The sequence below is a fragment of the Balaenoptera ricei genome, chromosome 11, assembly GCF_028023285.1.
Source record: "Balaenoptera ricei isolate mBalRic1 chromosome 11, mBalRic1.hap2, whole genome shotgun sequence".
Classification (NCBI taxonomy): domain Eukaryota; kingdom Metazoa; phylum Chordata; class Mammalia; order Artiodactyla; family Balaenopteridae; genus Balaenoptera; species Balaenoptera ricei.
Window position 1 is genome coordinate 67,788,139 of NC_082649.1, and position 22,074 is coordinate 67,810,212.

General features: G+C 41.0%; 1 protein-coding gene across 3 annotated transcripts in view; it reads right to left on the bottom strand.

Annotated features, from left to right (window-relative positions):
* QRICH1 (glutamine rich 1) overlaps positions 1 to 21,912 on the bottom strand; it is a 47,628-nt gene extending 25,716 nt beyond the window's left edge. Inside the window, exons 1-2 of one of the 3 annotated variants that reach the window (XM_059939660.1) lie at positions 21,777 to 21,912; positions 9,656 to 9,985 (exon numbers count right to left, since the gene is read on the bottom strand). In XM_059939660.1, the coding sequence (XP_059795643.1) occupies positions 9,656 to 9,964 (309 nt within the window). In that variant the 5' untranslated portion in view covers positions 9,965 to 9,985; positions 21,777 to 21,912. Of the gene's footprint in view, positions 1 to 9,655; positions 9,986 to 11,271; positions 11,304 to 21,098; positions 21,252 to 21,776 lie in introns of those variants that run through there. The other 2 variants (XM_059939661.1, XM_059939662.1) reach the window with 2 other exon arrangements.
* Positions 21,913 to 22,074: the final 162 nt, after the last annotated feature.

Here is a 22,074-nt window from a genome sequence, read left to right on the forward strand (position 1 = left end):
CTAGGCCCGTGAGCCACAACTAACTGAGCCTGCGCGTCTGGAGCCTGTGCTCCGCAACAAGAGAGGCCGCGAGAGTGAGAGGCCCACGCACCGCAATGAAGAGTGGCCCCCACTTGCTGCAACTAGAGAAAGCCCTCGCACAGAAACGAAGACCCAACACAGCCATAAATAAATAAATAAATAAATAAATAAATAAATAAATAAATAAATAAATAAAATTTAAAGAGAAAGAAGAACTTCCAGCTGATGGGGAAAAAAAAAAAAGAAACAAGAAAAATCTCAAATAAACAATCTAACCTTACACCTAAAGGAACTACAGAAAGAAGAACAAACAAAACCCAAAGTCAGTAGAAGGAAAGAAATCATAAAGATCAGAGCAGAAATAAATGAAACAGAAACAAAGAAAACAATAGCAAAGATCAATAAAACTAAAAGCTGGTTCTTTGAGAAGATAAACAAAATTAATAAACCTTTAGCCAGACTCATCAAGAAAAAGAGGGAGAGGACTCAAATCAATAAAATTAAAAATGAAAGAGGAGAAGTTACAATGGACACTGCAGAAATACAAAGCATCCTAAGAGACTACTACAAGCAACTCTATGCCAATAAAATGGACAACCTGGAAGAAATGGACAAATTCTTAGAAAGGTATAACCTTCCAAGACTGAACCAGGAAGAAACAGAAAATATGAACAGACCAATCACAAGTAATGAAATTGAAACTGTGATTAAAAATCTTCCAACAAACAAAAGTCCAGGACCAGATGGCTTCACAGGTGAATTCTATCAAACATTTAGAGAAAAGCTAACACCCATCCTTCTCAAACTCTTCCAAGAAATTGCAAAGAAGGAAAACTCCCAAACTCATTCTACGAGGCCACCATCACCCTGATACCAAAACCAGACAAAGATACTACAAAAAAAGAAAATTACAGGGCTTCCCTGGTGGCACAGTGGTTGAGAATCTGCCTGCTAATGCAGGGGACATGGGTTCGAGCCCTGGTCTGGGAAGATCCCACATGCCACGGAGCAACTAGGCCCGTGAGCCACAACTAACTGAGCCTGCGCGTCTGGAGCCTGTGCTCCGCAACAAGAGAGGCCGCGATAGTGAAGAGGCCCGCGCACCGCGATGAAGAGTAGCCCTCGCTTGCCGCAACTAGAGGAAGCCCTCGCACAGAAACAAAGACCCAACACAGCCAAAAATAAATAAATAAATTTATTTTTAAAAATTAAAAAAAAAAAAGAATGAAATAATGCCATTTGCAGCAACATGGATGGACCCAGAGATTATCATACCAAGGGAAATAAATCAAGAAAGAGGAAGACAAATACAACATATAGCACTTATATGTGGAATCTTAAGTATGACACAAATGAACCTATCTACGAAACAGAAACAGAGTCACAGACATAGAGAACAGACTGTGGTTGCCAAGGGGGAGGAGGGGTGGGAGAGGGAAGTATTGGGAGTTTGGGATTAGCAGATATAAACTATTATATATAGGACGGGTAAACAACAAGGTCCTACTGTACAGCACAGGGAACTATATTCAATATTCTGTGACAAACCATAATGGAAAAAAATATGGGAACTTCCCTGGTGGCGCAGTGGTTAAGAATCCGCCTGCCAATGCAGGGGACACAGGTTCGATCCCTGGTCCGGGAAGATCCCACATGCTGCGGAGCAACTAAGCCTGTGCGCCACAACTACTGAGCCTGCATTCTAGAGCCCGCAAGCCACAACTACTGAGCACACGCGTTTAGAGCCCATGCTCCGCAACAAGAGAAGCCACCAGAATGAGAAGCCTGTGCACTGCAATGAAGAGTAGCCCCCGCTCACTGTAACTAGAGAAAGCCAGCACACGGCAACAAAGACCCAACGCAGCCACAAAAAAAGAATATGAAAAAGAATATATATATGTATAACTGAGTCACTCTGCTGTATAGCAGAAATTAACACATTGTAAATTAACTATACTTCAATAAAATTAAAAAAAAAAAAAAGACTGGACATGAAGGGCCAGAAAAGGCAGCAATAAACAGCCTACCAATCTGAAGTGATGATCAGGATCCCAATCAGCCCACAAAGTGCCAGTGAGAGAATAGCTGATTTCAGTCCTGTTTTTGGCTGCAAACCCTTGTTTGCAGAATACACCACATTATGACTTCTGCCTCCCCAAGGCAGAAGCTGGAATCACTGTCCCAACCTCTCCTGCAGCTAGAGTGCAGGCGTGTGACCAAGGCTTCCCAAATTAGACACACTGCATGAAATCTGGACTCAAAACAGAGCAACATGAGGCAGCAGGAACCACAACCTCCATTTTCTGGTGAGAGTGGAAGATTGTGGCAGAAATGGAACAGGATGGCATAAATCCCAATGAGAGACTATGGTAGGACAAGGACCTGTGCCCAGGGGTGTGGCTGAAGGTCTTTGCCAAGGCAGGCTAGCAATGTGACCTGAGTCCTGTTCCTGGCTGTGCAGCCTCCAAGACACATTCTCTAAAAACCAAAACTCAGATAGATACAAAAGATATCAAAACAAGTTGATATCCTGTTCCTGGCTGTGCAGCCTCCAAGACACATTCTCTAAAAACCAAAACTCAGATAGATACAAAAGATATCAAAACAAGTTGAGAACTTTAAAATAGTATTTACCTTGGGAGAGAAAGATGTACAGAGGGGTATTAGAGATCTGAACTGCATCTGTAACGTTATGTTTTTAAAAAAAAAAAACAAAAAAAAGCAAAAATGGCAAACTGCCAACACAGTAGGAATACTTGTTCTAAATATTTGTCTGGATACTTACTTTTCAAATGTTTGAAAAGCAACTGGGGCCCTAGGTAGGAATGGCACTAATGAGGAGAAGGAGAGGAAGAAGAAAACAACAGTGGCTATTATTTATTTGAGGGCTTACTACGTTCCAGGCAGTGTACTTAGGACTTAGCATTTTATGGAATCCTCAAAGTAACTACAACATAAATTCTTTTATTTCCATGATGTAGCTAAGGAAACGGACTCAAAGTGGTTAAGTCACTTGTCTATAACCATATATCTAAAGAATCAGAGGCAGATCGAACTCATGTTTGTTTAAGGGCAGTCTGGCTCTTGATTACCTCCTTCCTCACTCTCAGCAATTCTACACTGAGGTGAGGGGTTAGGGACTGACTGCCCCAGCACAGAGGGAATGTGCAACAGCAAAAAGAGGAAGAGGGACAGAAGTTGGGATGACAAATGAGGAAGAATTGTACTTTGATCCACTGAAGGCTTGAGATCTTTACTTCTAGCAACAAAAGAATCAAGTGCTGAGAAATCTCCTTCCCCAAAGCATCAGACTGACCAACCAGCCTTGTATGAAGCCTCAGTTCCTGCCCTATAGAAGTACAGAGAAGAAACAAGAAATTCTATGGGTGCTAAGTGAAACCGGACTGCTAGAATTCACCATCAGAGGGTCTTCTCTCTGGCATACACATTTAACTCCATGTGGATACTTTAGGAAGTACCCAACTCAAGAGGGCTCTTGAAAGTGAAGTTCCAAATGAACCACCTTCACCTAGCTCAGGCAGACCTATCAACAACAGGAAACTTAGGCCTTCCTGGTATTGTACAAACTGTGAAGGTATTTACATGACAGCTCTTCCTTTTGCCTCAAGAAAGTGCCTCCCTATCTTAAATAAACATATGCTACTGTGATATTGTAATATAATTTTTGGTCTTTTCTCTGATTCTTGATCTGAGCTCTTAAGACCTTTGTAATTTCCTAAGTGATAATATAAATGCTAGGATCATATTATTTTCTAATGAGGCAACTTTGGTGGGCTCCTGGATGAGGGCTGGTCACCTCAAAGGCCAAGCCATAATTAGAAACTTGGTACTTTCAGCCCCACCCTCCATTCTTTGGAGAGGGAAGAGGGGCTAGAAATTGAGTTACTAATCGATCATACCTATATGATGTAGCCTCCACAAAAATCCCGAAAGTTTGGGGTTTAGAGAGTTCCTGGGTTGGTGAATACATTCACGTGCTGGGAGGGTGGTACACCCCAACTCCATGAGGACAGAGGCTCCTGTGTTCACGACCCTTCAGAACCTCGCCCCATGTATCTCTTTATTTGGTTGTTCAACCGTATCCTTTATCATTTCCTTAATTATATAATAAACTGGTAAATGTGTTTCCCTGAGTTCTGTGAGCTGTTCTGGCAAATCATCATACCCAAGGAGGGGTAGTGAGAATCGCAATTTATAGCCAGTTAGTCAAAAGTACAGGTGAGATAACCTGGGACTTGCAACTAGTGTCGGAAGTGGGGGGCAGTCTTGTGAAACTGATCCCTTAACTTGCGGGGATCTGACGCTAACTCCAAGCAGATAGTGTCAGAACTGAATTGAATTATAGGCCAGCCAGCTGGTGTGAAGAATTGGTCATTGTGGGGGAAAAAACACACATTTCGGGGCCAAAAGTGTGAGTGTGGTAGTAGCAGAGAGTAAACGGACACAGTGAGTTTTATTCAGACAGCTACTCTAATTAACTTTTAACACAGACCTTTGTCTCCCATCAATTCACTAACACTGTTCTAAGGATATGATTACTTTGTCAAATCTAACAAGCTATGTGGCCGCTTCTAGGCTGGAAAGATGAGAAATTCTTGGGGACAGAACAAACTCTCTGGGATGGCGACAGATGGTTTTAAAAAAGCAATCTAATTTTACCGCAGTTTTTAAAAAAAGCAACTTAGAAAACTCTCTGCCCTCAAGGTAATGAATTGTTTTGAAATTTCAAATAACATTAATATAGGCATAATTTTACATTCTTATCAAAAGGGTTAGGTTGAGACACAATACTATGGGCCAAAGAGCCTTTTAACATTTGAACTGAGAAGGCAGGTCTGTTCAGCTCCATATTTCAGTGTACACGTCACCTCTCTAGTCTCATCCTTTCACTCAGTGCACTCCAGTTACACAGCCATTCTGCCATTTTTCAAATAAGCAGGCTCCCACCTTAGGGCTTTCTGATTTGGAATGCTCTTTCCTCAGATAACCATATGGCTCACTCACCAGCTCTCTTTGGTCTTAACTCAAAAGTCACCAGGATATTAAGGCTTACCCTGGCCACCCCCATCTGCTTTGTTTTTCTCCTCTGCATTTATCACTATATAACAAGATTTTAAAAAATCTTATATATCATCTAACCCCTCCCAGCTATAATGTATGTTCCACAAGGTCAGGAAGCTTTCTGTCTTGTTCAGTGCTGTACCTAAACATCTAGCAAAGGGCTTCATACATAAACACAAACATATGGAGATGTCTGGGATAGGGGAAAAAAGGTTAAGAATCATTGTCCTATACAAGTTCAAAGCAAAATATTCGCAAGCAACACTTTTTTTTTTTTTTATTACAAAAGTAGTTCATGTTTAAAAAAAAAAAAATTCAAGCACTCCTCCTTAGTACCCCACTACCCCGCCCAATTACTGTTTTGGGCTTTATTACTACTATTTAAAGACCACTACATTCTACATATGCTAAAAGCCAGTGATACTAAACTGGTTCTGACACTCTATAATCTGTTAAACATCCTGCTCTGTCAATATACATAGATCTATCTCATTCTTCTGGCTGCACAGGACAATATAGTACAGTTGTATCATTATTTGCCATTTCCCTTACTGAAAGAGTGACTTGTTTCCAGTGTTACTACTATAAGCAATGTGGCAGTGAATATCCTTATATACACATTTATCTGTGAACACAAATGCAAGGCCAAAGGTACGCATATTTAAACATTTGACAAGTATTGCCAAATTCACTCTCAAGAAAATCACACTAATTTATCCTCTTACACACTTGCTACCCTGGGTGAAATCTTTATAACTGTTTTCCTATCTAATAAATAAAACATATTTCATTTTAAAAACTTACACTTCCATAATCACCAGAAGCATGAAGCATCTTTTGACATACTTACTAGCACAATCTGTATTTCCTCCCCCATGAACTATCTATTTATATCCTTTGTTCATTTTTCCACTAGATCATTTTTCTTTCCTATTTTGTAAGTTTCTTGTGTATTAGAAACACTAGTTAGGAGCACAGGCTCGAGTTAAAACAGCTTGGGTGCAAACGCTAGCTATCAGAAGATGAGTTAACCTCCCTATACCTCATGTGCTATTTTTAGTTTCAAAAATTATACTTTTAGGGCTTCCCTGGTGGCGCAGTGGTTAAGAATCCGTCTGCCAATGCAAGGGACACGGATTCGAGCCCTGGTCCAGGAAGATCCCACATGCCACGGAGCAACTAAGCCCGTGCGCCACAACTACTGAGCCTGCGCTCTAGAGCCCGCGCACCATAACTACTGAAGCCTGCATGCCCTAGAGCCCGTGCTCCACAAGACAAGCCACCGCAATGAGAAGCCCGCGCACCGCAACGAAGAGTAGCCCCCACTCACTGCAACTAGAGAAAGCCTGCGCACAGCAACGAAGACCCAATGCAGCCAAAAATAAATTAATTAAATAAAAAAAATTTTAAAATTATACCTTTAAAGAAAGAATATACAGACCTATAAAACAGATCAAGAAACAACATGTGTATAAAATAATTTTGTAACTGCTAGGCCCATATTTTCTGTCACTCAGAAAATGTTTTTCCGAAGTCTTATATAAAGTTGTATCTTTAGCCATATATTTATTGATATTGTCTGGCTTATGATTTTTTTAAAACAAGTTTTTATTGTATTTAAGACACTTAGGTTTTTTTTGGCCACGCTGCGCAACTTGCAGGATCCCCACCAGGGACTGAACCTGGGTCCCCTGCACTGGAAGCGCCGAGTCCGAACCACTGGACTGCCAGGGAATTTCCTGGCTTATGATTTTGATAGCTTTAGATTTATTAACATTGTCAACTTTCATATAACATTAATAACAACTTACAATCTTTATTTAAATTAAATCTACAAAGCCAACTTTTAGAAAAATTAAATTCCATTTGGCTTAAGACAGTTATTAATGAAAATATATTTGTCTTAAAAATTTTTTTAATTTATGAAAAGGAAAGAAAGATTAGTCTCAAGAAAGGTAAACTAGGCTTAACTAAACTTTGGTCCAAGAATGCTTGGCTAAAAGGTCTTTTTTTTTTTTTTCCAGCCATGCTACGCGGCTTGTGGGAGCTTAGTTCCCTGACCAGGGATCAAACCTGGGCCCTTGGCAGTGAAAGTGTGGAGTCCTAACCACTGGACCGCCAGGGAATTCCCTAAAAGGTCATTTTTAATTTTAAATAAAGGGGATAAAAACTACTTTTGCACATATCATATACCACAAACCATATCTTGGCAACTTGTACGGTAGAAATTTGTGGTAAGATTTTTTAGAACTACTTGAATAAAGCAAAAAAAAAACCCTCACCTAGGAAATTTTTTTTTAAAAGGAAAAAATGAGATTTCCTCTACCTACACAAATAACTTGAATTTAAAATTGATAACCTGTGTGGGAAAGGGAACCACACATAAATAGCCGCCTAACAGGCTGGCTAAAATGTGACCCGTAGAAAAAAAATATGATTCTTACCAAAAGAGCACTGATAATTATTATTGAATTATTATATCACTTGCTGATCAAGCTAACATTCCATGGGCTGTAAATATAGTAATTTTTATGCAGGGGTCCCCTGAGGCCTGAAAATTAGTTCAAAGATTCTTTCAGGGTAAAAAAAGATTGGGAAAAGCTATCTCAGAGTTTACTTCTTTCCTTAGGAAGGCTTTCCACAACCTAAAATTACAGAAACTTTCTATACTGCCTTTTCATAGTTCATTGTTTTCTTGTTATCTGACTCTTCAACCCATCTGGAACTTATTTTAATTATGAGAGGTATCTGACTATTTCCAAAAGAGGAGTAGACTGCCTTACTCCACTAATGGAATATATCCTTTCCTCACTGATCAGCAGAGCCACTTTCATCCTATACCTGGTATCTACTCATAATGTATGCAGACACGAGTGTGTATATGTTTTAAAGTCCTTGGTCAACTCCCAACACATGGGTCCCCAAAGGAGCCTTCTACTCTTTGTATTCTTTACTTCTTGGATTAGGGGACCCTGAGAACTGCTCCATCTTTCCTAAAAGTTTCTCTCTTAGATGAATTCCTCTATCACCTGATTCTGTTTGTTTCCTCTCTTGCAGCAATTCCTCAGATTTAGTGGGTTTAAAAAAAAAAAATCATTCCCTATTTATTATTTTTAGTGAAGTTTAGTTGCTGTACAATTTTATAAGTTACAGGTGTACAATATAGTGATTCACAATTTTTAAAGGTTAAGATTTAGTGGGTTTTTTGATGGCACTTTTTTTCCCCCAGCACTGCTAGAAAAAAAAATTTTTAAGTATCTTTTCAGTCACTGAGGATGGGAAAATATGTGTTCTTATGAGTCCACCATATTGAACCTATCTCATGGATTTATTATTTTATTTCTTCTTCCATTTACAAAGGGTTTGGGAAAAATGATGATACTAATAGGTGATCTCAATTAGCTATCTTGAACGTAAAGTCTCAAAAAACACTTTAAACTCAAATCCCAAACTATTTTAATCTTACGAAAAAGAAGATCCAAGCAGTAAAAAACAGAATAATTTCTTCAACCGCAAAGTCAGGCCTTCCCTTTTTACCTTTCCTGTACCCTTCCTTCCTTATAGAGACTGGAATAAACAACTGCATCCCTCCATGTGCCAGATGCTTTCTTGTTATCTCATTCAGTCTCACTAAATAGTATTATCCCTACTGACAGATGAAAAAACTAGCACTAAAAAGATTAAGAAAATATCAACAAATAAGAAGTCAGGTCAAATTTAAACCCAGGAATGCAACTCCAAAGCCCAGGTCCTTCCAATATACTCACCTACATTGCTAAGGGGCAAAACCTTCTATCTCACCAAACACACCTCTTCACACTCTTGCCTCTCCATCATGTTCTACTCCCTTTCCTATTCTCTTGGTGGAAGTCATGGAGGGCAAAGTGAAATGCAACCACAATAGACAATAGCAAGAAAGCAGCATTTGTAACTGTAGGAGAGTTTTAGTTTCACATAAGGACCCCTAAAGAGGAAAACTTACCTTCTCGGCAAATGTATTAAGTTTCTCATCTTTCAGTAAGCATATTATCAATTAGCATTATTTCTTGAGGTTTATAAATATCAAATGCAGGCCTAGAAATTTACAGGTGACGTTGAGTCATGGAATCATACAACTACATGAATAAGAGCCTTTCCATTTAAAAAAAAAGTTCCAAATATCATGCTTTTAGTAATGAGCTAAGACTAGCCCTTCTATGTTCTTGATCTGCTCAGGGTGACACAGACAGAAGGGGAGCTTCAGTCACACACAGTGTGACACATCCAAATCCAGTTCCAAAAGACCTCTTAATTTCTATACTGTTCAGTTCTCCAAAGCAAATGGCAAGTATCTGTAGCCTCTTAAGTTTACAGTAGTTGCAAATATTTTTAGTCTATGTTAACTATGAAAGCCCTTGTGTAAGATAAAATGTTTTAAAAAAACCAGAATATTCCCCTTGGTGAAAATAATCTCTGACATCTGTATATAGACGTGATGCTCTACTAACCAAAACCCTGATGGCAAATAAAGTCTATTCAATAGGATGCACCTCAACATTTATTTCCCTTTTACCTGAACCTGCTGTGGCTGTTGAACCTGGATCTGCTGTTCTTGCTGGGTTTGTGGCTGAACACTGGTGGTGACTGGACAGGCAAGTTCAAGCAAAGACCCGGCCACTTCGGTGCTGTCTGTGTAAATGCAGTTCCCACCCTGTTGGTACACCATGGTAGTGGTGGCCGTCTGCTGGAACTCCTGAAGGGCTTCTGGCCCCTTAGAGGCTAGCGAGTCCAGAAATTCCTTCATCCTGTGTTGCGGGACAGACCGCGCCTTCACTCTGATGTACTCTTCAAAGGAGATGGTGTTCTCCAGAGAATTATTCATATTGCAGAGTCCTTAGGGTTCCTAGAAATAAAATAAATGGACAGAAGTCAAAACTATGTCACTGTTTTAACATACTGAAATGCACAGAGCAATCACTCTTGCATCAGTGTGGACTATTCAGGGCAGCTGTATATATCTGGAATCCAAAGTAAGATTTTATTAAATAACCTTATTTTTTTTCAGTTAATGGCATCTGAAAATTGTTTCCATAAACATTTCTTAAATCAAACTATCACACTGAAAACAAAAAACAAAAGCATGTGTCACAGTACTGGATGAAACGGGCTGCAAATACACTCTCCACCCAGCACTAGGCCAATCCCATCTTCTCTGCAGAGCCAAGCACTGGACAAGAAAAGTCACATGCAACACTGCTCTGTGACCATCAGAGAGGACTACCAAGGAAGGTAGGAGCCAGGATTCCTACCAACATGTTCTATTTCCACTGCCAACTATGTTTTACAGTGAAGGGACACCTATGCCACCTAGCTGTGGCAAGACCCTGGAGACAAGGGATGTGTTCATTTCCCACCAGAAACACCAAAAATCCCATTTTGCTGTATACTGCTCACATTCTTTTGCTGCATAGCTTACTGGTTAAAAGCATGGATTTTGGAGCCAGCCTTTCCTGGGTTTAAAATCCAGCTCGAGGGCTTCCCTGGTGGCACAGTGGTTAAGAATCTGCCTGCCAATGCAGGAGACACAGGTTCGAGCCCTGGTCTGGGAAGATCCCACATGCCGCGGAGCAACTAAGCCCGTGTGCCACAGCTGCTGAGCCTGCACTCTAGAGCGCGTGAGCCACAACTACTGAAGCCCGCGTGCCACAACTACTGAGGCCCGCGTGCCACAACTACTGAGGCCCGTGCGCCTGGAGCCTGTGCTCCGCAACAAGGGAAGCCACCGCAATGAGAAGCCCGCCAACAAAGAGTAGCCCCCACTTGCCGCAACTAGAGAAAGCTGGCACGCAGCAACAAAGACCCAACGCAGCCAAAAATAAAAATAAATAAAATAAATTTATTAAAAAAAAAAAACCCAGCTGGAACTCTCCTTTGCTGTGTTACCCTGGACAAGTCAGTTAACTTTAGTTTTGTCTATAAAATCGGAATTAAAATAGCATGTACGTCAAAAAGTTGACTTGAGAATTAAATATATGTAAAGCACTTAGAAAAGTACCTGACATATATACAGTGCCACATAATTATTAACTAATTCTATTAAAGTAAGTGGGGGGAGAAAATTGAATAGTACCTTAAATAACTAGGTCACTTCAGAAATCAATTCTGCAAGTTTTTCATCAGGGTATTTACCTTAAGAATTAATCTGGAGACTTCCCTGGTGGCACAGTGGTTAAGGATCCACCTGTTAATGCAGGGAACAGGGGTTCGAGCCCTGGTCCGGGAAGATCCCACATGCCTTGGAGCAAATAAGCCCATGCGCCACAACTACTGAGCCTGCGCTCTACAGCCTGAGAGCTACAACTACTGAGCCCACGTGCTGCAACTACTGAAACCCCTGTGCCTAGAGCCCGTGCTCCTCAACAAGAGAAGCCATTGCAATGAGAAGCCCGCGCACTGCAACGAAGAATAGCCCTCGCTAGCCGCAACTAGAGGAAGCCCACGCACAGCAATGAAGATGCAACGCGGCCGAAAAAAGATAAATAAAATTAAAATTTAAAAAAATTTTACAAAAAAGAATTACTCTGCAAGGGTGGATAGTAGCTCTCAATCACCTGGGAGACAACCATGCAATCTATCCATGAACTGCTGAGGGCCCTGTCACTGCTGCTTTCATACCATACTCATACTGACCAGTACCACCTCCAGGACAAAAGCAATGGCAGGATATGAAAGTTACACAAACCAAGTGAATCTCTTTGCCAAAAAAACACTCTCAGTCAATCTCAAATGTCTAGAAAAGTGATTTGTTTCTTTGAGCCATCTGACTAGAAATATCAGTCTCTCTTTCACTGCCCAGATGTTGTCTTCTGTTAACAGATATAAGGTGTGTGGGTAATCATATATCTTCCACCTGGCTCTAAACTCTAGTAGACAGGACTGTGTCCTGGTCCTCTCTGAATGGCTGATACGTGTAGGTACTTGTATATATCTGTTGCACTTGGAATTCAATGTGGAACAAAAAGGATTATGACTCTGTTCCTGTAACATCTATAACTTACAACCATAAAATGTTATGCTTTTCTCTAGTAAATGGTTAATCTATACCTTGGGGGGAAAAAAAGCCCTATATATCCAGGGCAAGAGACTAAAGGAAAAATATGATCCTTACTGCTATTAATTTACTGACACCGGCAATATTCCTGTGGGAAGCTGTTTAAGTATAGTTTACAAATTATATTCAGGTACTTTCAAACAGAATAGACCCAGCAATAAACCTTTTATTATGATGCCCATCATATATTGTAAATATATTTCTCCATAAATAAAGAATACTACATATACCTTATCCTGTCTAAAATGCCTAGACCCCTACTCTCAGGAAAGCCTCCACCTCTTAGGAAACCCCAAGCACAAGAGAGTACAGAGAACGGCAAGTACAGGTCAGGGGAGTGAGTGCAAGGTGAAGCTGTTGCTGATGGCCTCTTGTCTTTGGAAATTTAACACTTGTTTGTCCCTTTGTCACCTCTCTTCTAACCATCTCCCTTGCCCAGTTCTCCCTTCTCTCCGTTGCAGAGGCTCTCAGTTATCTTTCTCAGGACAGAAAATTAGAAGGTCTTCTATGAGACTTCAAGATTAAGCTATCAATGATATCCATGGCACATAGAGTAGGAGGGGCGTCAAGGACAAGCACTTCATACTCAGAGCAGGCCACTCCACCATAGGTGACCCACAAACAGTCACTAACCACATTGGCACAGAATGTGTCAAAGCTTCCCTCTGATAACAGCATCACAATTGAAATTTCCCTCTTAAGGAAGCATCTCTCATAATATAGACCCACTAATATTACAAAGTTCACAATATGTGATTCTAATATCCAATTACATACACCCTTCTGCTCATAAGGGACAAAGGAGAGAGTGTGAACAACCATTAACCAGTTCTCTACCATGTTGGCACATATTTCAGTTTTTCACCTCCATTATAGAAAAAAAGCAGAGGGCAACTGAAATTTACACTTCCCCAAATTAATTTTCTTCAATAATTAGTTGCATTCATGTAAAATACTTAGAGATTGCTTGAATTTTGTCTGTGCTAGAATCGTAGCTACTGTATCAAAGCAATTTTTTAAAAAGTATAGAGAATCATGCAAAAAAAAAAAAAAAACTTTTTCTGCTTCAAATCTGGGAGAATATAAATATGACCAAGCACAAATACAAAGAAACACTGAAAGTTAAGTTTACAGAACCAGAAAACCTTCACACAAATATTGCTCGGTAAAGGCAGTCCACAGAATCTTCCTAGTGACCTTATTTCCCTTCACTCTTTTAAGTTTCAGTAATCAAGGAGGCTTAAGCCTCATTTGAAGTCTGATATTAAGTACAAAGCAGAATCATACCAATTTTTCTTCCTAGACACAAGCTTTCTTCAGTTTTCAGTGTAGAATTCCACCTGGGTTTTTTTGGGGGGGGCGGGTTTGTCTTTGTTTTTTTTGGTGGGGAGGGTAAAAGTAACACATCTACTTTCTTAGAAAAACTGTTCAAATAATATAGCAAGGTATAAAATGAAAAGTAAAAACAGCTAAGTAGGGGCTTCCCTGGTGGCGCAGTGGTTAATAATCTGCCTAGGGACACAGGTTCGAGCCCTGGCCAGGGAAGATCCCACATGCCGTGCAGCAACTAAGCCCGTGCGCCACAACTACTGAGCCTGAGCTCTAGAGCCCGCAAGCCACAACTACTGAGCCCATGTGCCACAACTACTGAAGCCTGCGCGCCTAGAGCCCGTGCTCCACAACAAGACAAGACACGACAATGAGAAGCCCACGCACCGCAACGAAGAGTAGCCCCGCTCACCGCAACTAGAGAAAGCCTATGCACAGCAACAAAGACCCAACACAGCCAAAAATAAATAAATTAATTAATTAAAAAACAAAACAAAACAAAACAGCTAAGTATGCTGTGACCTCTGGTTCTTTTTTTTTTTTTTTTAAAGGAAGGAGGGGGTTTTATAAGTGGCCAAAAATTGTGAAAGACTGCAAGACAACTCATTTTTTTTCTCATAGCACAGTTCAGAATGTTAATGTTTAAATTAAATGTTAAATGTTTAAAATTACTCTCTAAAATTTTAAACCGCTTTCTCCAAATTAAGAATGTAAGTGAACCATAAATAGAGGGAAAATCCTGCTCTATTAAAAGAAGGCTTCATATGTTCTAATAGAAAAACCACAATTTAATTGATTTTTAAAAATCTACCTAAATATTTCAAAATAACTGTTTATGCTTCCCTGAATTAACTAACTCCCAGTTTTAAGTACTACTTTTATTTTATTTTATTTTATTTTAACATCTTTATTGGAGTATAATTGCTTTACAATGATGTGTTAGTTTCTGCTTTATAACAAAGTGAATCAGTTATACATATACATATGTCCCCACATCTCTTCCCTCTTGCATCTCCCTCCCTCCCACCCTCCTTATCCCACCCCTCTAGGTGGTCACAAAAGCACTGAGCTGATCTCCCTGAGCTGATCTCCCTGTGCTATGCGGCTGCTTCCACTAGCTATCTATTTTACATTTGGTAGTGTATATACGACCATGCCACTCTCTCACTTTGTCCCAGCTTACCCTTCCCCCTCCCTGTATCCTCAAGTCCATTCTCTAGTAGGTCTGTCTGCATCTTTATTCCCGTCTTGCCCCTAGGTTCTTCTGACCATTTTTTTTTCTTTTTTTTTAGATTCCATATATATGTGTTAGCATACGGTATTTGTTTTTCTCTTTCTGATCTACCAATTTTAAATACTGGTCTGTCCTCTAGGAAAGGTGTTAGGGCATTTAAATCACCTTCCTCTCACTAACCCCTGCCAATCATATTTTAATTTTTGTCATGATCAGTTTCATAGCTTTAAACCTCTAGTTGTAGGCACACTAATTTTATAGTATCTCTGGACTTCCCATCATGTAAGATAAGGAAATTAAAGTTCCATGCCCTCTATTTTTGACAAGCATTTAGCTAAGTGAGTATAGCTTCTGTTTAATCAATCTTTTAGTTTTAACAACACAGCATTTCATACCAAATCAAACTCAGAACATTTTTTTTTTTTTTTAAATCAAGGTTCCAGGACTTCCCTGGTAAGTCCAGTGGGTAAGACTCCGCGCTCCCAATGCAGGGGGCCGGGGATCGACCCCTGGTCGGGGAACTAGATCTCACATGCATGCCGCAACTAAACAACTAAGAGTCCGCGTGCTGCAACTAAGACCTGACGCAGCCAAAAAAAAATAATAATCTTTAAAAAATCAAGGTTCCAAAGATGATAAAAACCATTCTGCTCCAAATAAATCCTACCTGTCAGTACTTCTAGAATACTACATTCAAAACAGTCACTACAAAAATAGTCCAAATGTAAATTTATTTCCTGAGCAGAATGGCAAATAAGATGGATATTCAGTTCTCAGAAAGAATGGAATAAAAGCTTGGAAAAGTATCTGCTATAAAGCCCCAAAGTTCATTCTTTAAGTTTTCATCAAAAAAAGAAAAGACCACACACCTTTAAGCAGGGAAAATTCTATAAAACTTAGAAAACACTGATAAAGGTTCATACACAGGTTCACTATATTCTCCTCTGTTCTTATGAAAATATTTGAAATATCCTATGACAAAACCACCTTTTGGTTTATAGCTAGCCATGTATTTTAAGTAGTTGAGACTCCAAAGTTATAAAACCTTCTGCAGTGCTCCAACCTTACAGTCTACTGTTGGCTCTAAGCAGAAGCTACTACTTCCTAATTCCCATTGCTTTTTCCTTTCACTAAGTCCCCAAGAGGTTCTTCACTGACTGTACAAGTCCACAGAATCATCTGAGAACCACTAAATCAGAGAAAGCTAAATATTAACAAATAATGAATTCAATGGAGAACTTAAAAAAATATGTAACGGAAAAGGCCAATTTGAAAGAATATTCCAATCTGCTCATTTATACACAAGGTTTCATTTCTTGTCCTTTTAACGTGCTCACTTGGCAGTATCTACCAGACTGACACATTCCAATAATGAAAGTACACTAAGTCAGCATTTGACCAGACACAAAAGTGCTGCTTGGGGCGGGGGATGGGGGGGTTGGGGTGGCTTCAGAAATACATTTAAATATTTGAGACCAGTCAGTGAGTAAAAAACAACACTGAGAAAAATTAAACATATTCTCAATAGTGGTGATAGGTTCTTCCTTTGCTTTTATGCTCAGAAAAAGTCTGCCTTTACCATAAACTCATTCACTTACAATTTTTAAATTTACAGTATAATTATTTATACAATGCTTTGATCCATTTAGAGTTTATTTTGCATAGTGTGAAGTAAAAGCCTAATTTTATTTCCAAAGACCCAACAACCCTGTATCATTTACTGAATTACTGAAATTTATTTGCCCGCTGATTTAAAATGCCACTGTGATTATATATCAAATTCATATAAAGAAGGTCTGCTTCCAAGCTTTTTGTGTGATTCCACAGGTCCTTCTGTAACATAGTAACTTAAAAAAAAAAAAGCATGTTAATACCTAGAAGATCCACCTTCCCCCAACAAAACGTTTGGTTTTAAAATAAAAAAATTTAGTGACACAGAAGACACATTACGTGGGAAAAAGGAGGCCAATACAATTGTATTTATATATCCCAGTATGGTTTAATTATGTACCCAAGAAGAAAAACTGGCATAACAGCAGTTATGCCTGGGTAGTGTGGAATAACAGAGGACTTAAATTTCTTCCTGTTTAATACACTCCTGTATTTTCCGCAATTTGTATTAAACCAGAAACACAGTTAAAAAGTAATCCTTTCTGCATAGTGGTTATACCACAGTAACAGTCAGTAACAGACAAACAAACAATTCTGGTTGTTCATAGTTTGATTTTTCCCTCAAAATCTGAAACTCTGAAAGACAAAACCATCAAGCAACAGAAGCTTGCATAATAATGAAGACTGTTAAATTCAAGATGTTGCTCACCAGATACATAAGGCTGAGCCTTGGTAACAGAGAAAGAAAAATGGATAAACTTAATGAAACTACACTCTATAACCCCAAAAGAAAGAAGATCCTTAATTAGCCCCAAGTCAAAGACTCAGTGAGGAGCATTAAGTAAACTGATGAACTAAAACACTTCTGAAAAACATGAAGCTGGAGGGATAGTTGAGTACTCCCAATTTCTGGGAATCAGAAATGGAGGGGAAAACACTCTGGGGCTCTTTGGGGTGGAGTCTGTAGCCAAGCATTTGCTTCTGAATACTTTAAGCATAGCTGCTTTGCAAAACAATAGACAAACCAACCCCCCCACCAACAGACCCAGGAAATTTTCACTACAACCGCACACATTTTTACTGGTTATTTCCCCTGTACTTCCTTCTACTGGGGCTTAGCACAGTGCCTGACAAAGAGCAGGCCCTCAGTATACCACAGTTATCATTATTCTAATTATTTTATCTCTAGTACACAAGAGGAAAAGGTTACTCCAAAGCAACAATCTATTACATTTCTGTTTGCTAATTTTTTTCTATTTCAGTACTAAGGGAAGGCCTAAGTACTCAGGGGAGTCATCCCTTCTTGGGACCCCTCGAATCTGGTACCTCTTCCAGGCCCCCATGCAGCTCTGCAGGGTGGGTCTTGAATATGTGATGAACTAAGAGAAGACACTCGGAGCTGCCTCAGAGCCCTGCCTCTTCCTGTTTACCCAATGGTCATGCTCTTGCGCCCCTCTTAAGGCTCGCATCTACTAGCAATGGTTCCTCATAGCTCAGTTCTGGTTTGAAGAACACATTCACATGAAAAAAACATCAATTTCCATTTTAAGGAGTCACAGTCACATTTGTCCTAATTAACATAAGGAGTCATTTCAAAGAAGCAGATGGGGAGACACAGTTCTATTCTTAAAGATACTAACCCACCACACGGTTTGTGATAGAAATTATCCCATTAGGATAATTTCATCTGCCCCATGCCTTCACCAGATAGAGAAGTCCCTGATATAGGGGCATTTTCACCATGGTTCTAGTTCTGGACAACACACTTTCAACCAGAAACTTAAACTCATATTCCTACCAACGACTGATGAGCTGTAACCTGGCACAACTGTTTGCATTAACTAGTGAAGTTTGAAAACGTCCATTCCACATGATCCAGCAAATTTTATCCCTAGATGTACATGACACACACCTATACAAATGTACTTAACCAAGAATGTTCATAGTAGCATTGTTAATAGCCTCAAACTGGAAGGAATCTAGATGTCTATCAATAATAGAGTGAATAAATTATGGTTTGTTCAAACAGCAGACTACTATACAGAAATTGGAATGAATGAACTACAGCTGCACACAACGTGGATGAATGTCACAGGCACAATGCTAGAATAAGATACAAAACAGCATGACTCCATTTATATAAAATTCAAAATTAAATAAAACTAGGTTGTTGAGGGATACGAAGGTAGTAAAAAGAAAAACAAAGAACATGATTATCACAGAATTCAGAATAGTCATTGTCTCTAGGGAATGAGAAGCTGCAACCAGGAAGGGACTCATGAAGGGTTCAGAAGTGCTGGCATTGTTCTATTTCTTGAAGAGGTGCTAGTTACACAGTGGTTCACTTTATAATTTTTCATTAAATTGTATACAGATCTACTGAATTAATATGTATAGATAGATACTTCAAACGCACATGCAAAAAAGAGCTTTCTGACACAGTCCACCAGCTCTACCTACAGTTTTGCCCTAGCCTAAAGTGTGACAATAAAGGACCATTCTTTTCCCCTTTTCAGCAAAGCAAGGGGTTAATCTATCATTTCTTCATGCAGCTACAATTAGAAATCACAATCCAATGTGACAATTAGGAAAAAACTAGTGGAGCATTTAAGTGAAGCCTGGAAAGGACTTAAAACCTCTGGAACAAAATTCAGGGCAACTACCTACAAAGAAATTGAAAAGAACAGGTGTTCATATAACACTTCATTCTGAGGCTGAGAAATAAAAGACCATTACAGATAAAGGGTGGCCATTTAAAAAGTACGCTAGCAGGCTCCCCTGGTGGCGCAGTGGTTAAGAATCCGCCTGCCAACGCAGGGGACACGGGTTCGAGCCCTGGTCCAGGAAGATCCCACATGCCGCGGAGCAACTAAGCCTGTGCGCCACAACTACTGAGCCTGCGCTCTAGAGCCCGCGAACCACAACTACTGACGCCCGCACGCCTAGAGCCCGTGCTCCGCAGCAAGAGAACACACTGCAATGAGAAGCCCGCACACCACAACGAAGAGTAGCCCCAACTAGAGAAAGCCCGCGCACAGCAACAAAGACCCAACTCAGCCAAAAATAAATAAATTAATAAATTAATAAAAAAATATAAATAAATAAATTAAATAAAAATTAAAAGTACACAAGCAAGAAGCATGGCATATCAAAGACAAACTTGTACTTGATTAAATTAAAAGAAGGCATGCAAGCTTGAAGGAAGAAATCCCTGATTCTGAAGCTGTCATGATGGAGCACAGCCACACCCAGAGCCCTTAACTTTGGTTACCTTTTGGAGCAATTCAAATTTACATGAAACTTCAACCACAATTTGATCTTTCCTTTAAAATGGCAAGTGGAAAGGGGTTGTGGAAAGGCAGACGTTCATGGAGAGGTACACAAATTATTCATCACAGAAGACTGGAAGCAGGACATCTTTTAATAAGGAAATCTTAGTTAATGAGCTTATGAAAAAATATTATCTACAAACACCAATTTAAAAGGCAGACCTCAAACGTAATGGTTAAAAATTCCAGAAAAAGCAGGCCTAAATGGTGTATTAATATTTTAAGTGTATCCTAGATAAACTTGACTGCTTGTCTTTGAACCATTTGGATCCTTAGAAAAGCTGATGCCTTGTCATGCTAAAACCTGAAAGTTGCACTGACTTACATTTTAAGAGGAAAACACTGTTCAAGCAGCAAACTGGCTGGCTTCAAAGATGCCAGTTCTCCCACATATTCAATTTTCCAGCACCTACTAATTTCTGGCAGACAGCACCCAGAATGACTGGCAGGATTTCTAACGTTTCAATATTACCAGGAAAAAAACTGCACACATATTTCCAGCATATGAATAATTCTAACTCACCAGTCACCATGTTGCATGCATTTCTGCTGCTTGTCCTGAGTTCTTAAGACCTGTAACATTCTAAAGAAGACAGAACAAAGAAGTTCCTTCCATCCTCAGCCTCTTTTAAAATTTTAACCTTGTTCTTAAAATAATACAGTATATTAAGAGCTTTCTAATAATACAGTATTTAGGTAGTTTTCTACCCCCACCATTTTCAAATTTAATTGCTAATTTTAGTTCCACTTAGTTTCTTTTTCCTTAAATTTAATGAAGCAAAACTGTAAAACGTAAACTAGCACATATTTTGTCTTAGAAAAAAGAAGTACCTATTTCTCTGGACAAACCTAGAACTCCCCTGGCACCAGAACACAGTGCTGGGATTTAAAAAAATAAAAAAACTGAAAAGGATTGAAATCCTGTATCAAAAGTGACCTTTGCAGGCAGATTTCAGATCTGCTGCGGATCTTCGGACTTACAAAAGACGGCAAAGCACTTATTATCAGATTGTTCAATTTCGTTCTGAGCAACTTTTTGGCTGAGCAATAGCGGGCCCTTTAACCTAACAGAGTACAAGTAAGCCCCTCCCAACCAAACAGAGGAAAAGGCTGCATTTCAGGATTTAAAGTGGCAATTTAGAGCTTGGGTAGTTTCACAGTGTCCATAGAAGTGGATCCCCTTCCGGAGCGCACAGAGGTGACGTCTAAGAATTGCGCTTTAATGAAGAATTACTTTCTAATGACAAGAAAACAAATACCACTGAAGGGCCTTTTAGGATTTGCCTTCCCTCTCCAGCACAAAGCATCAAAACAAGGTGAGGAAAGTCGACGGGGTTCGCTGCCCTCACAGACGAACAGAGCTCGGTTTCAGAATCAGGGTAGCACCCTCCCAAGTACCCACCCTGCACATGGGCCTCGGGACACCTCATTCTTAGAGAACCAGCAATCTCGCCCACTTCGCAGAGGAGCGGGGCCGCAAGCCAGACCGCAAAGCAGGTTGGTTTCTCCTCAGGCCTAGGCCCCGTTGGTCCGGGGACGTCACCTGAGCAGGAAGGGTCCAACCCACAACCTTCTCCAAACTGCAAGCTGCCCGCCCGCCGCCCCTCCCCGCAGCAGGGGTGTCCTGCGCGCCCGCGCAGCGGTGCCGCCACCCAACAGCAGGCCGCGCGCCTGCCCGCGACCCCCGACTTCGGGGCGCGCGCCCCAGAAAGCCGCTCTGGCCGACGGGCTGCAGCTCCAAAAGCCGAGACATCCGGGTCGGGAACGCGCACGTCGGCGGCCACGCGCACCGGGAAGGCCGCACAGCGCGCGCGCCCCCGAGCATATAAACAGCCCCAGCCGCGCGCGCCCACCAAAGCGCATTCGCGCGCCGTGCCCACCCAAATCCCCGAACCGCCCCTCCCCCACCCAGGGGGCGGGGGCGTGCGAGCCCTGGGTCGTTCTCGGCTCCGGAGCCGCCCCGAGGTCTCCTGGGCCCAGCGGCAGCGGCCCGCCCGCCCCCGCCCGCCGTTGTGTGGGGTGGGCCCGCTGTCTCAGGCCCGCAACCCCGCCACATCCCTGCCCCAACTGGAGCCCTCACCCGGCGACGTCGCCGCCGCCGCCGCCGCCGTTCTACCCGCCGGCCCCGCCGCACCGCTCGGGGCCCCGGTTCTGCCGTCGCCGCTCCAAGACCGACAGGATTTTCCCCTCACAGCTCCCTGGGCGCCATCTTACATTCAACCCTCACAGCCAATGAGTGCCGAAAGCCTCTCTCGCGATGATTGGGGCGTCGAATCCCGCGAGAACTAAGGCTGCCTCCTGGCCAGACTTAAAGGGAACGCTTCTGCAGAGGAGAGAGGCCGAGCCTAGGGCTGCAGGAGGGGCAGGAGCCCGGGGTG